This window comes from Thunnus maccoyii, chromosome 3, assembly GCF_910596095.1.
Source record: "Thunnus maccoyii chromosome 3, fThuMac1.1, whole genome shotgun sequence".
In the NCBI taxonomy this organism is placed as follows: Eukaryota; Metazoa; Chordata; class Actinopteri; order Scombriformes; family Scombridae; genus Thunnus; species Thunnus maccoyii.
The window spans coordinates 1,800,739-1,816,141 of NC_056535.1; the positions used below are offsets into that span (position 1 = coordinate 1,800,739).

Sequence of the window (15,403 nt, forward strand, 5' to 3'; positions counted from 1 at the left end):
TATGTTGGTGGAAAAAGTTGTTATGTGACGGGTGTCTAGGCCTTGTAGGTGTTAATAATCGTAATGTCTCCTCCCAGCTTAAGTGTCTGAGCTATAGCAACAATAATCGTATGGCAAACATCAATACAGTGCCCACACAAGCACTGCTGACATCAACCTTCTGCTACACGCTATTACCATGAAGCAACACGTTTTTTGGGGGATTTTTGACCCTCAGATATCAGTAAAAATGTTTCCATCCCTCATTGCCAGACTATAGTCAACTAAAAGACATATCTCAAGGTAGGAGTGAGTGATATGGCAAAATATATCATGATTATAATCAGGCAGGATGACGATCCACAATCTTATTACGATTCTTTTTCATGTTGGCTTTTAAGACTATTTTGCAAGTTACTGAACAGTGCTTCAAAATTCAAGTTTCAAAAAACTTTATTGTCTATCACATGATAGAAATTTGGCTTAGGTTAGGGGCTCGCAAATACCATAAATACATACAACCATGGAAGACTCACATAAAATTACATTAAAACACAAACAATTCCATAAATAGATATGAGCAGGTGTGCAAAGCTGCATTAAAAAGTAGTGACAGTCTATTTGGCCTTGTTTAAAATGGATATTGCTTTGGGAAACCAAACTAACAGTACAATCAAACTAATTTCACAGCTGAAAAGCAAACAGTTGATGTTGTGTAGAAGTGTTAGTGTGTCATTTCGGATAACTACAAACAAGACTGCCATGGACACATCAACAAACTATGCAATCTTTATTTCCTTGGAATAAATGAATTCAGTAAACAAGAATTATGTAAAAATCCATCAAGCAAGGTTGAAGCATTTTGTGTCTATCCCAAGTAACATAATAAGGCTAAACAGGACATTATCTCAATTGGATCAGACTTTGTTTAGAGCAGTGAAGGTCAGACCATCTTTGTAACTAGTCACCAAGGCTGTTTTGTACCAAAGGCTCAGAGAAATGTTGGCCATGTGAAGACAGACAGGTTTTCAGGGTTAGCCATTGGTGAATTACAAAGAAAACAAGACAAACAGAGATGAAGTTACCTAGTGTTTTTCATCTTGCTTTATGTTGTCTGCACTATCAGCAGTTTCCAAAGACATCATGAACTTATAAGTGAAAACACAAGCGATCCGTGTTGACCAATCAAAGTTCTTGCAGTCTCCATGTGGTATCTACATAGCCACATAGCCCAGACATGTAGTTACATGTAGAGGAGGTGGACATCAGCTACAGTGTAGCTACCGCAAATCATACATACTGTAGGCTCTGTATGCCATAACCCATCAATATACAACTATTACTCCAGCTCTACAGTAGACAGAAAGGAGGGGGCTTCTGCTCCTAGAGTTAAGCCTTCAGATAACAACCCCCGTTTAAGGACAGTAGACACAGTGCCTCATCCGGGCTAAACTCAGGACACAAAAGTGGCTACCATGTGATCCACTTTGATAGTGATGCTCTCTACAAAGAAAACATCATTGAGAAAGATAAAAGGAGGAGGTTGGAAAGAGAATTAATTACCAATGGTGACTCTAGTTATTGTCTCTCTCTGCCTCTTTGTATTTTATTTCTCTCCTCTCTTTTTACTAGTATTTTGTTTTGGATGATAGTTGAAATAGGTCAGCAGGAGTGACAGCCGTTGCTTTGGGCCTGCTTTTAGAGTGGATTGATGCTCAGGCTCTTACACAACTCATCTAAAATTCCTTCCTTTCAAACAGACCTGTGGACTTACCAAACTTGTGGACCTCACATATATAGTATGTGTGCAGCACCGCTGAGTCTCCTAGTAGCAATTCCAAGTGGGACATGTGGGATTTTTTTATTTTTATTTCCCATCTGGCATTGTGTGCAAGTGTGCCAGCATTTTGTCTCAGTAAAATATAAGTGATGTTTCAACATCATGGTAATGATTGTATTTCATTCAGGTCCTAACTACACATTGAAATATGGTCATTGTTGTATGCACCCTAGAACATTGTAACTACTAAAAATCCTCCACTCACTACTTGCCTGTATTTGTGGTCACAGGTCATTATGTTTTCAGTACAAAAAGAGATGCAAAAGATAACATTTTTTTGTTATTTAAAGAAAAAAATGACATGATAGTGTATTGGCCATAATTCTTATTGTAAAGATTAAAGCACTCCAATATTATCATATGGTCAGAAAGATTCTAACCTCCATAATCTGAAATATAAAGTATTGCCCCTTGCTCCTTGTCCTTGTGAGATATTTGAAATGTACTTAAATTAACCAGTTGATCCAGCAGTGCAGTTTAAACTCTTCACATTCAGTTCCTCAATCCATGCTCATACACAGTCAAGTCTGACACAGTTAAGTAGCTTTCTGTGGTCCTGGAGGTTCACTGCCAGGAATCATTCCTGTACAACTGAACCTTGTGCTGGAGGCACAAACTTACTGATGCAGATGTTTTAAATGTTATCAAGGTTTAAGCCCTGTAATAGACATATACACATGATGATGTTTGACAGTTTTTATGTGATCCACCACTATCAACTATAAACTCTTTCACTTTTAACCAAATCCAGCCCAGATTTAGCCAATTCTTGTTAAAGTTGTGGCAGACTGGATACAGCAAAGGCTAATTGCTACCCTCTACAAGTCAAATATACAACTCTTAATTGACTGCCTAAATCCTTGAGTAAGTCCAGTGCAATGGTGTGCCACAAAGCCCTGTCCAGCTCCCCTGCGCTCTCTATCAGCATGGAAATCACCCAGCGCTGCACTGTCACTGACGGACTGTAGCAACTGGGTTTTTTCTTGAACTAGAGCTCCCCTCATGTTTGCTGTAATGATCTCCGCTGTGTGACTGTCACTGTGGCTGTTACCAACGCTGCCTCTCTGCCCATTTTGCCCATTCTGCCCAATTAATTATGACGTCCTACACAGCCACACAGCTACAGATTTTACACAGCTTCCTAATTATACCCAACAAGGGGTTTTTAACCCACTGCCAAGAGTTTGGGATTTTAAGAAACAGACCTCATTACATCCATAGAGGCTTGCACCATGGTTTCAATGTGGAATACAGAAGGAAAACAAACTTGGGCATCATTGTTTGAAACATTGCAAAACTACCCTATTACCAAGCGAGATGCAAAATATGGAGTCACAGTGTACTGCGGAGTTCGCAGAGACTTCCATCCTCAGCTCTGTCTCCGGGCACCATGGAACTATTTAATACAAAATCTATCACCGATAAATCCATCCTCATACATGACCACACCTTGGACAAGGGAAACCTGAAACCTGGCATAAACCAGGGGACTACCCTGTGCTTAAAGAGGCCTGAACTCCTGGATATAGTTACATGGAAAAAGCCTGCAGCTCTGGTTGTGGTGGTGGTTTAGCAATCATACACCAGGCTGAACTGAAGCTATCTCCCCTGCCAATGCCTGATCTTTCTTCTATTGAATGACTTGCTCTAAAATGTAAACGTCCATACTCTATGATGGTGCTTCTCATTTACCACCCCCCCCCCAACCAAACTCATCCTTTCTCCCTGAGATACATGACCTCCTTGCCTTACTATGCTCCATGTCAACCAACATTGTCATTGTTGGTGATATGAATAATGATGTTGACAACCCCTCCTGTCATTTTACAGTAGAGTTCCTGAGTCTGATTGAGTGTCTTGGTCTGAAGCAGCATGTGAATGTCCCCACTCATACCAGGGGGCACACACTTGACCTGGTCATCACTGACTCTGCCCCCATCAATAACCTACAGGTCTATGATCCGGGTGTGTCTGACCACAAGATGGTCTCAGTGGATTTGACATACCTGTCACCCCCTACTAAACCTAAGTGTCAGATGTTTTTCCGGAACTGGAAAAGCATTGACCCAGCCATCATGACTATGGCATCACCTGCCCAACTTCTGCATCAGTGGATTAACTAGTGGCACTCCACAGTACATCTCTGAGCAGTGTTTTTTATCTTCATGCCCCTGTCAAGACATGTGCAGTCATTTTTTTTATGTTCTGCGCCCTGGTTCATTCACAAACTGCAGAAAATAAAAAACGGAACGATGTTTCAGATGCTCTGTGCTCGCTGTCCATAAACTGGCCTTCCGTGAACATCAAAGGATTTACTCAAAGTCACTTAAAGATGCTCTGTTACAGTTCTGTTCCAACCTAATTAATATCAATCCTGGCAACCATAAGCACCTTTTTCCCACCATAAATAATCTCCTGAAGCCAAAGTCATCTTGCCCAATTGAGGCTACTATGTGCAATGTAACAGCTTCACTCACTTGTTCAGAGCCAAGGTCAACAACATCCTCTCTCTGATGTCCTGCTCTTCCTCTCTGCCTCCTCCTGTCATTGACCCTCTGTCAAGGAGCTTGCCTTCTACTCCTTACTGGCGTCAGGCAGAGCCACATTTAGGAAATCCTCAGGAAGATAAAATCCTGTACTTGTGCTCTGGACCCCATTCCCACAGCTCTGCTCAAATCATACATCCCCATTCTCAGCTCCCTGATCACCCAAACTGTCAACCATCCCCCCCTCAAGAAGTCCACCCTGGACCCAGAAGTTCTTGACAGCTACAGACTTATCTCCAACCTCCCTTTCCTGTCCACGGTGTTGGAGAAGGTGGTTGCTTCTGAGCTTCAGGACCACCTTAAACATAACAACCTATTTGAAAAATTTCAGTCACGTTCTTGTTCAGCACACAGCACTGAAACAGCTCTGCTCATGGTTGTGAATGACCTGCTGATGGCAGCTGATGCAGGGTCCCTTTTGCTCCTGATTCTCCTTGACCTGAGTGCTGCATTTGACACTGTGGATCACTCTATTCTCCACACCACCATTGGGCTGTCAGATTCTACACTTAAGTGCTCTCAGTCCTTCTGGTAGGACTGAGCATATCTCATTGGGATGATGAAGGTCTCGACTGCTCCCTGTCACCTGTGGTGTTCCGCAAGGATCAGTTCTTGGCCTCATCCTGTTTACCCTCTACATACTCCCCCTTGGACCTGTCATCAGCAGACATGGGATGTTTTTTTATTGCTATGCTGATGATACCCAGCTATATATCCCCAATATACTGCCCCAAGCCCTTCTGCAACCATGTCATGCCTCAGCACCTGTGTTAAGGAGATGAAAGCCTGGATGAGCACAAATTTCCTCCAGTTATACAGCAGCAAAACTGAAACTCTCCTAATTGGCACTCCACACCTTACCACCTGATTCAGTCATCCCTCATACCTCATCGCACCTTTGACAGCTAGGACATCCCCCTTTCCTCCTCAGTCACTAATCTGGGTGTTAGGTTTGACCCTCAGCTGACTTTTGATGTCCATATAAGACATATATTCAAAACCTCTTTCTACCATCTCAAAAACATCTTTAAATTCTGCCCCTCACCAACCCTGTCAGATGCACAAAAACTTGTCCATGCCTTTATGTCCTCAAGACTGGACTACTGCAATGTGCTCTTCACAGGGATCCCTGGCACCCTCAGATGTGCCAACAGCATGTTCCTCCGGGCCCCCAGTACTAAGCTCCACACCATGGGGGATCGAGCCTTCTGCTCTGCTGCACCATGATTGTAGAACAGCCTTCCTAACCATCTAAGGGCAGCACAGATGCTAGACTTTTTAAAAACAGGCTTAAAAATCTTTTTATTCAGTAAGACCTTTTCATCGTAACTCTTATTACTATTTTTATGTTGTGTGTTCTATGTTATTAATACTGTAGCACTTTGAGTTTCGATATGAATGAAAAGTGCAGTACAAATTAAATTATTATTATTATTATTATTATTATTATTATTATTATTATTATTATTATTATCATTATGTCACAGGAACACAACGCATATGTGGGCCTTTTGGATATTCTTTTATCTAAGGAAATGCAAATGCAGTTACTTATTTCTTGTTTTAGAGGACATGGACTGAGAGCAAGTGTTATTTATTGCCTCTAAAAGTAAAAAACAGCTTGAGGCAGTGGTAACTAAAAGTGGAGAAAAACACTGTGGATTCTGTCCCTGTTTCTCTGATAGATCATGTTGTTCCCCGAAGCAACAAATACAAGCTGTCTATAATCTGCCTATACTGTCAGAGAAATCTCACTCTGCTAATTTCAGCTGTGACCAAGGTTTTTTGCCCTGATCGTATTATGATTTCAACTCTGATTGGAGGCTGATGTGGAGGTTGGAGTTACAAAATGGCCTGGTGTTATGCCAGTCCTATCTGTATTTGATGCAGAAGTGGGGGATGCACTACTGCAGCTCACTGTATGAGTAGAAATACAGATTGGAGGTAGGCCATAAATAGTCATCACTATTATGCGGTGCTATCTTGGAACACAATATCCAGTTATCTTTATACATCAAAACTGTAGCCACATTGCAACCACAAGAACTAAGGCCATGGAACAAAAACTAGACCTAGGTCAACTGACTCCACCTTCAGCTAAAAGCAGCAACAAATCCCTGCCAATTTCTAAGTCATTATGGGAAATATGGAACTTATTACCTGAAGGAGTAAAACCAAAAAAAGGGTTAAAAAAAATCAGCTGTTCACAACAAAGCTACTTCTGGAAAACAGTGAAAATCTAACACAAAGGAGTAAGCTAAAGTGCTATGCATGAATCTGTGTTTATTCTTTCATCGTGCAGTGTTACCTCCATCCTCAGTCTTTGTCCACCCTAAACCCTGAGGGTTTACTACAGCTCGGTAAACAGTGGAATCAGACTGGGGCTTTGTCTTATTAATCCTTTGCTTTGACGCTTAGATTTGACTTTCATCAACCCAGAAAGTCACCCCTAAAGCTGGTCGCTAAAGCTGGCAGGCTGATGTTTTATGGGTGTTTTACATTTGTTTTGCAGCAGCTTGGGGTGTTAGGGATTTGGGTTGGCTGCAATCACATTTTGCCCATGAAAAAACTGTGGCTGTCTTTCTCTGCTGCTATTATCGTTGCCGCACAAGAGGTGGGACCTAAGGATGGTGATGATTGTTGGTACCTAGTACCCATGCATCACAATTTGTTCCAGATATTTCAACACCTACTACCCACATTGCCTTAACATTGGGCATGGATATTCACTTTACCGAGAGAATTTTAATGTGTTTTACTGTTTTAATCAGAATAGACATTTTCCAGTACACTACACCATGGCAACTGTGAGGAAATTTTCATATATGAGTTATATATGAAATATATGAAATGCTCCTTAGACAAGCAGGTCAAGCCAACCTGGCTCTATGATTGTTGCCGTAGAGTCAGCGGTAAAGTAAACAACTTAATAGCGATGTTGCACTAGGGACAAGGTCGCTTGGGCGCTGCCTGAATAACTGAGAGTGGTTCAACTCTTCCTTCAGACTTCACATGGCATTTAACTGTGCCAACACTGGCACTTTGATATGTAACTGTTGTCTCCTTAATCGATCAAGTTTGTGTTGATCAATAAATCTCTTTGCTTAAAGGTAGAGTCAGTGATTCTAATCCAATACTCTTTTTGTCAAATTCAGCAAATATCTCCTCACAGTCTGCTAGCTGTCTGTTCTGTGTGTGCGCTGAAAAAAAAATCCAATGTCCATACACAGCACTGGCTCTGTAAATGAATATGTAAACACAGTGGCTTGGAGTAAGCCACACAACACTATTCCAGTCAGTCAGCAGCAGGGGCCATTCGTGCTCATGTACAGAACAGGGGGAAGTCATCAGAGCAGATGTCTATTGAGGACATGACAGTCCTGTCTCCAGCACCCATTGAATGGTGGGGAAGAGGCTGTGGCCAATTCACATAGAAAGTATTTTCTCACAGAACAGATATGCTTCCATTTTATTAAATGTATCAATCCATACTGAATCCGAGACAGTCTCACAGAGACCCCCCACATTTTTTTAGGCTCCAAGTCTGTTTCTGTCACGTTCAGTAAAGTGTAATCTGCTGGCAGCTATTTAAATCACACAAATATCCTGCTGTGTGTGTATTTTCAATGTATTAACTATATCAGTGAATCAATAAATACAAACACTGTTGATTTCTTCCCGTGAAGCCAACATGTAGTAAATTTCTGCTGTCAGTGAGCCTGGTGACGGCAGTTTGTCCGGTTGTTGTCCTCTCAGCTCTACAGGAGCTGCAGCTGACAGACGGCTGCTTCTGTGGACAGAGACGCTGAACACAGGTCCAGTGAGAAGTGAGGAGGCTGCAGAGAGGCGGAGAGTGTGGATGGACTGTTGTGCTCACATGAGATGAAATTTTTTCCGCTCCTGATGATGTTTGAGAGGAACAGAAGTGACTCTACAGCTGATGCATTGCTCTGTATTCCGCCATATTTGTCTTTTTGCCGTTGCCTTGGCAATGTGTAGCCATGAATTTGGGGGCCAGAGTTTCTTAAGGAGCATGAGGGGAGGGGTGTATTTGTTTGGTTGCTTACTTCAAATATCAACAAACTTTCTCCAGAATGACTGACTCTGCCTTTAAGACATCCATATGTCCTGGTGTTTCTGCATTTAACCAGTTCTCAATATTTTCATTCACATGTATCATTTCAATCTAAATGCATAAAGACAAAATTACTACAAAACACTCACAATCAGTTTAGACTACTCATGAGTTCTCCCTTAGTGCCATCCTTAGATTCTCAAAGTGGGTCCCGAACAAATTGTAAGTAAATTTTCTTCTTGCAAAGTTTTCTTTTCTTCCATTTTGTTTAAAGTTATTTCACATTGTGGAATGGAGTTGTGAACAACCCCGTGCTTCTGTTAACACTAGAAGCAAAATGAGCATGATTGGCTCTTGTTGGTACATAAAGTTGAGCATTTTCTTAACTTTCCCCTGTAGAGTAGCTGGGCAGTTTTTGAATCTCTCTGGCATTCACAATGAATAGCAGCCATGCTGTCCAAGTTTCTGAGTTCGAATGTGTTGTCTGCAATTTTTTTACTTTTATCAATGACCTTCATTAGTTTACATTCTCAGGTTTGCTCTGTGGTTCATTCTTTCTTGGGAGGTTGTTGGGTGAACTGGTGAAGGAGCTTTTCCAACAAGAATGGTTACAGTAGGTTGGCAGAGCGGACACACAGTTACTTAAGTCTAACTTTCAATAACAAGTCAAAGGCAATCTCTTCAAAAATACTCAGGCTCCAAATAGACACCTTATGTTGCTGTGGTTTAGTTTCAGTTTTTTATTTTTGAGAACCTTGTTGTGGTACAGAACAAAGAGAGTCAAAGTAAGAATTGGCTGTCCTAAGACATTCCCTCACAGAGACATTTACTTTCATGAAATTAAATCTGCCTCTCAGTACCCAATCCCCTTTCCAACACTCCCTTGCACACAAGCTGTTTGTCTGTGTGCATTGCTTCCAAACACATTGTACAGAGTATCCATCTGCCAACACAGACAGAAAGATGACACTTCAATCACACAGTGCAAATCCATGTCTGGTTGCACGTCTTGCCACACAGCACGCGTTTGACAAATGGCAACATGCAGGAAGAGGCCAACTTCAACATCAACCTCAAGCAGTACAACATGTTCATAGCTTGATAACATGGCAGTTAAATTCACATTAAAATAAGTTTTGAAAGTGAAATGATACTGGATAGATACTCAGCTTCACTATTTCCTCTTTAATGTTGACACAATAAGTTCTCAAACTTATTACAAGATAAGAATGTTCATATGGAATGATTCTGCAATACTTTTGATTAATGAATGTGAGGTTAATGAATCCAAGGCTGGACTGGCTGATATGGTCACCATCAGCTAGTCCAGCCAGGTGTGACTGAGTGTTCTGTCCCCAGATGACCAAATGTAAGCTGGCTCTGACCCATTCTTGGCTGCTAGATTTGACTAGGTTTTGGGGGTGTGGAGTTGGGCCAGTTGCAGCTGAGAATCAGCTCCTTTTAGCAGCACATGAGGTAGCTTTAGGCCACTGCTGGCCCCCAGAATCATAACAGTGTACTTTGGATAATTGTGATGTGGCATTCATCACTCGTCTGGCATGAGTCTGACAACTAGACTTACTGGATCTAGACCGCTGATGGGCCAAGCTTCTTTGGCTACCTTAGTAAGGGCTCTTTCAGATGCAGCTTATACAAATATTGTAACAACATCTCAAGTGAGGAATCTTGATTTCAATGTGTTCAACAAAACAGCAACCTGGCCAACTCCAACACTACTTTTGTAGTACCATTTGGAGTGCATCTGTGTTTACTTTTTGTCAGCCACACAAAACACAGCCTGAAAGTCAGACTGGCAGAACATGAATATGCAATCAGAACTCCAAAACCCCAATTACCCCTGGGACAGCACTTCAGAGATGCAAGCCACAAGGACCCAAACTCATAAAAGTTCATGTTTTTGAAGTAATCCCCAAACAGGTGTGGGGATGACAGGTGGGTGGGGGATTGGGATTTGACTGACTAAAACCTATCCTCCGGTGGGAGACCTTCTGGACTGAATCTCTCAGGGCCACTTCTCCCACAGGTCTTGATGAGGAAGTTGACCCTTCCTCTTTCCTGTGATTGAATTTTCTGGTATAAAGCCTGGATATGTCACTGTGTTGGAGCTTTTCTGATTTATCTTAACATGCCAAGATCTATCTGATTAGGCTGTTAAATTTGGGTATGTTCATTGTCTTCTGTAACTATCCATCCATCCATCCATTTTCAGGAGGCATCCTAACCAGCACAAACCACCTCAGCTGCTCCTTTTGATGTGAAGGAGCAGCAGCTCTACTCCAAACTCCCCTGGATGTCTTCTGTAACTAGTTGAATATAATTGCCTCTTTGCACCACTATCTCTGTTATATCCTTTGGTCCATTCACTGGTGATATATCATTTCATTAGCATTGTATTGAACTACATTCAATCACATGCACTGTATCCCTGTCATGTTTGTGGATTCTGACCATGGGAGAGATATTTATATTTATATTTTCTCATCTTGTATTCCAATTAGATGCCTGCATTGCATTCTCATTTTGTGTATCTTGTGTAGTGAGTAAAAGTGACTTCTTACTGCTGGATTTTTGATACAAAATTCACCAACTCAAAATCACCACAGAATGCAAGTTCTTTTTGGCACAAATTCTTCTTGTCTTCACTCTTCTTTCTCCATTTCTGTGTCTCTGCCATGCTTGCTTGCACCGCCGGTACCAGTTGGAGGCTTTCTACTCAATCTTCACCACGGAGCAGCAGGACCATGTTAAGTCGGTGGAATATCTGCGCAGCAACTTCAGGCCAATCCAGAGCTTGGACAACCGCCACGTCTTCAAGTCAGCAGTCAAAGATGCCTGGCTACCTGACCTGACTGACAGCAGCAGTGGTCCATATGGCACGGAGGCTTCCAAAGGTAGGTCAAATACAAGTACACTTTTACTTTTCCCCTGTCACCATAAATGTCCTAATTCATAATGAAACCAGTGTCTACATGGGGTCTCCTACACTTAAAATAAAAACCTGAATTATTCATAAATGTACTTGAGTACTTATTTTCCTTGTTAAGCCATTTTTAGCTCACATCTTTAAAGTTGTAACTCCTCAAACTATGCACTGATGCCACAAGTCTGAAAATCACTAAATGCTGCAGCTGCTAACTCTCAAAATACTTATTTACTTCTTATTCATCATTGAATTATTTTAGAATAATGAACAACATGATCATGACGAAAGAAAGGAAAATAAAAGCTATATAAAAACCTAAATAGAAAGTTATTTGTCCTTAATCTGAAATATAGATTTATTTGATATTTTGAGTTCTAAAAATGAAACATACACACTCGGGAACATTTTTTACAAAAACATTCCAAGCAGTGTATGTCCTGAATACTATATAGACTACAAACCGTTGCTTTGCTACTGTCATATTTGGGCCACTCTCTTGGTGTTTAGTGCTTTGTCTTTTTCAATCAATATAGCATCATAAAGTTTCCCCTTTCTCCTTCCTAATCTTGTCCAGTATTCTCACATTATTCCTTATCTGTGACATTGCTTAATGTTAATAAATGAGGCATATTCAGTGTTGGTCAGATGTGCGGAAGAAACCAATTGTCTTCTGTTTGTGTGTGTGTGTGTGTGTGTGTTTGGTCTGGGATGGCTCTCTGTCATTTCACCAGCGAGCTTGGTAACTCCCCTAGCATAAGGCAGTGGGAGGCACACCAGCCGTCGTCACACTCCTGCCTCATTACCACTCAAACAACACCACACATTATGCAGTGTGTGTGTGTATGTGTGTGTGAGTGTGCACGTGTTTCTCTGAGCATTTGTATGTGCTTGTGCGTGGCCTAGCATCTGTGCTGTGTCAACTGTCCTAGCAGGGTTTGTCCCTTCGCTTCCTTCATACACACTTCCATATGGTCGAGTAGGAAAGAGGTGCATCACCTAGATGTCCACATACACAAACCCACTCACATGCATTCTCTATATGCGTGTGTGTGTGTGAGTGCGTGCTTGCATGCATGCATGAGTGCGTGTGTGTGTGTGTATGTGGGTGTGTGTGTCGTTCTGGCACAGTGTGGTCCATGCTTGTGCTGTATGTCCTTGAGCCCTGTAGTGGGACATGTTTGCTGTAAGCAGATCTATAAGGCTGGCAGAGGAGGAGGAGGAGGAGGGACGGCTGGGAAAAAGGCAAAGAGGAGAATTAGAGCTGAAAAAACAACAGACATACAGACCACATGCCACCTACACACCCTCTGCAACATGCTACTGTAGCTGTAGCTGAGTGAGTTATGCATGTGTGTCCACCTGGCCTAATATCCACCTCCACACCTAACAACATACATACAAGACACAACACACAGGTGTTTCAAATACATCTATATATGATCTGCAGCAGCTGAGTGACATGAGTCATTTTCTCTCCAGTCCCTCCCTTTTGCTAATTTATTCCATTTTATCATGGCTCAGCCTGAACACTTTCCTCTTGCTTTGTTATTGTTTCTCATCAGCCATGATGGTCCATTTACCTCTGAGTCTCTGGATGACTGGCAGCCCCATATTTAGTGGACCATGTATATGTATATACATGTATATAGAAAACAGAAACGTATAGTGTTTGGATGTTGTGACATTTTGGGAAACAGTTTGTCTTTTATGCTGAAGCAAATGAGAGGACCAGTGTCATCTTTGTGTGTCCAGTACAGAGAATTCTCCATTACAGAGAATTGTCCATTATGTGTTTAGCTCAACGCATTGACTGGAAGCAGGGGGAACTGCCAGCTTAGTTCAATCAAAAATGAAAAGGAACAACTTTCAGTATCCTTCAAAGCTGTCTTTTTCACATATCTTGTTAGCTAGTAAACTTAAATATGTGCAGCGATACATGTGTAAAAATAAGACAGCGGTCATTTCCTAACCAACAATAGTAGTAGCTTGTTAGTTAACACAGAACAACATAGAGAAACATTTATTTCATTTTACTATCTATCTACCTAAATGAGTACAGCATTGCTGTTAAAATTTGAACCCTTCCTGATTTAATATACAAAATCCTACAGCTCCCATGAATTCCTACTAACTTGACACTACGCGACATACATATCGTAAATGTCTCACTTATCCATGATATCCACCACCACCTTTATTCTTATGTCATTTCCCCCAACTTTTTAACTGTGATCTCTGCTGCTAAAAGTGTCTAAAATCACACATAAAGCCCTTTGGCTTGTGGGAAATGTTGTCCATTAAGCCTGTTGTTTATTAAATAAACAACAATATTAGATAGTTTTTTAAAACATTTCTCCTCTAGACATATGAAGTGGGCAGCATACTGTAGTAGGACTGGATTTTCATTACTTCCTTATTTTGAATGAGGTTTTCTTACATTTGGAACAGAACCTGAAAGTAAAGTAAAGATATGTGTGTGTGTGTGTGTGTGTATGTGTGTGTGTATTTTTTCAACAGCATACAAACAAATTCCATAAGTGTTGGTCTGTTCCTTTTAGAATAGTCTATAACAATCCAGTCAAATTCAAGGTTAAAAGGTGCAAGGTGCAATGTTCACATGGTGCTGGTTTAAAACAAGATGCAGCTCTAATCAGAACAAAACCAAACTCCTCAATAATCACAAAAGGAAGCAAATGAATTTCATTGAGGGTGTGAGGCTTTTTGACTTATTCATGAAATCGCCGTAGAGTGCCTTTCCTTCCTGTTTACAAATATTCCCTTACCCTTGACTCTCAAGAGCAACCCTGTTGCAAGCAGATGAGTAGCTTGGAAAAGCACAAGCAATGATGAACTCTGTCCCTTGCCAGATCTCAGAAATACGGACCGGCTTTCCACTACATACTGAGTACACACCATGAGCTGAGGAATCTAGTATGAGGAATATAAGCAGAATTTTGTAGATGTTTGGATGTTACACTCTCCACTATTACCATATCTGTAATGCACTGTAGTGACACATGGCCAGTGTAAGAGTGCATGCTTTACATTGATGCACAATAATACATTAGTAGCATAATATACACATGATAGTGAACTAACAAGTTAGTAAAGTAAGATAAGTGATCATCATAAATTATGTAAGTTGCACAAGCTCTAATGGAGCCAAAAATAATCAGAGTTGGAACACAAGTTGTGTTTATTGATCTTAGACAACATGTCAGCTAACATTACTAATAATAAACTTCGTAAGATGCTTGCAGTTACATTTTATGGCACATTTAATTTATACTGTTTATGAGAAGTGATACAATGCATCAGTGAGCATTACGTGTTCTTGTCAGCTTGGCCATAAAACCTTATGGATGTCTTCTAAAGCGTGTGCACTCATACCATGATGTACAATAAATATGATCGTAGAAACTGATGCATGATTCTCTATCCTATTGTGTTTGATGGGATTATTTAGATTCCAAGCACATATACAGATATGTCTTGCTGATATACAATGCATATATACATGAATGAGCTGTTTCCTATTTACTGCAGAACCTTTATTTTTGATTACAAGCACAAATCACTGTTTCTTCTCCCTCTTCCTGTACTTCTTCTGAAAGACAACTACATTCCAATTGGCCTATTGTTTTATCTTTAGTCTTAAATTGTGTTCGGCTATTAAAGTGTGTCTGCACAGGCAGATTAGTAATCTCCTCTGCTGTACAGCATAATCAAATCCAAACGCTTGGAATTTGAGATTGTATACTATAATTCAACATTTTGGGGAATATGCTTTCTTACTGATATCACTCTCATGTCTGTATGCTAAATATAAAATAATTTATGGGGAATTTTGTGTGGGACTTTTTTTTTTGGCCAGGACCTGTGTCTTCCTGGAGTGCTGCCGTCACCATGAAGTTGCTAGGCAACCAGTGGTGACTGGCTATGAAACACATACATAACCCCTTGTAAAACCACAACATGTCATCTTTACACTGTCTTTACATTTTGTATTTATCTAACTC

General features: G+C 40.9%; 1 protein-coding gene across 1 annotated transcript in view; it reads left to right on the forward strand.

Moving 5' to 3' along the window:
* The window catches only part of LOC121894315 (receptor-type tyrosine-protein phosphatase gamma-like), a 486,290-nt gene that overhangs the window by 400,685 nt on the left and 70,202 nt on the right, over window positions 1-15,403 (forward strand). Inside the window, exon 8 of the mRNA XM_042406838.1 lies at window positions 11,160-11,352. Within this exon, the coding sequence (XP_042262772.1) occupies window positions 11,160-11,352 (193 nt within the window). The remainder of the gene's footprint in view (window positions 1-11,159; window positions 11,353-15,403) is intronic.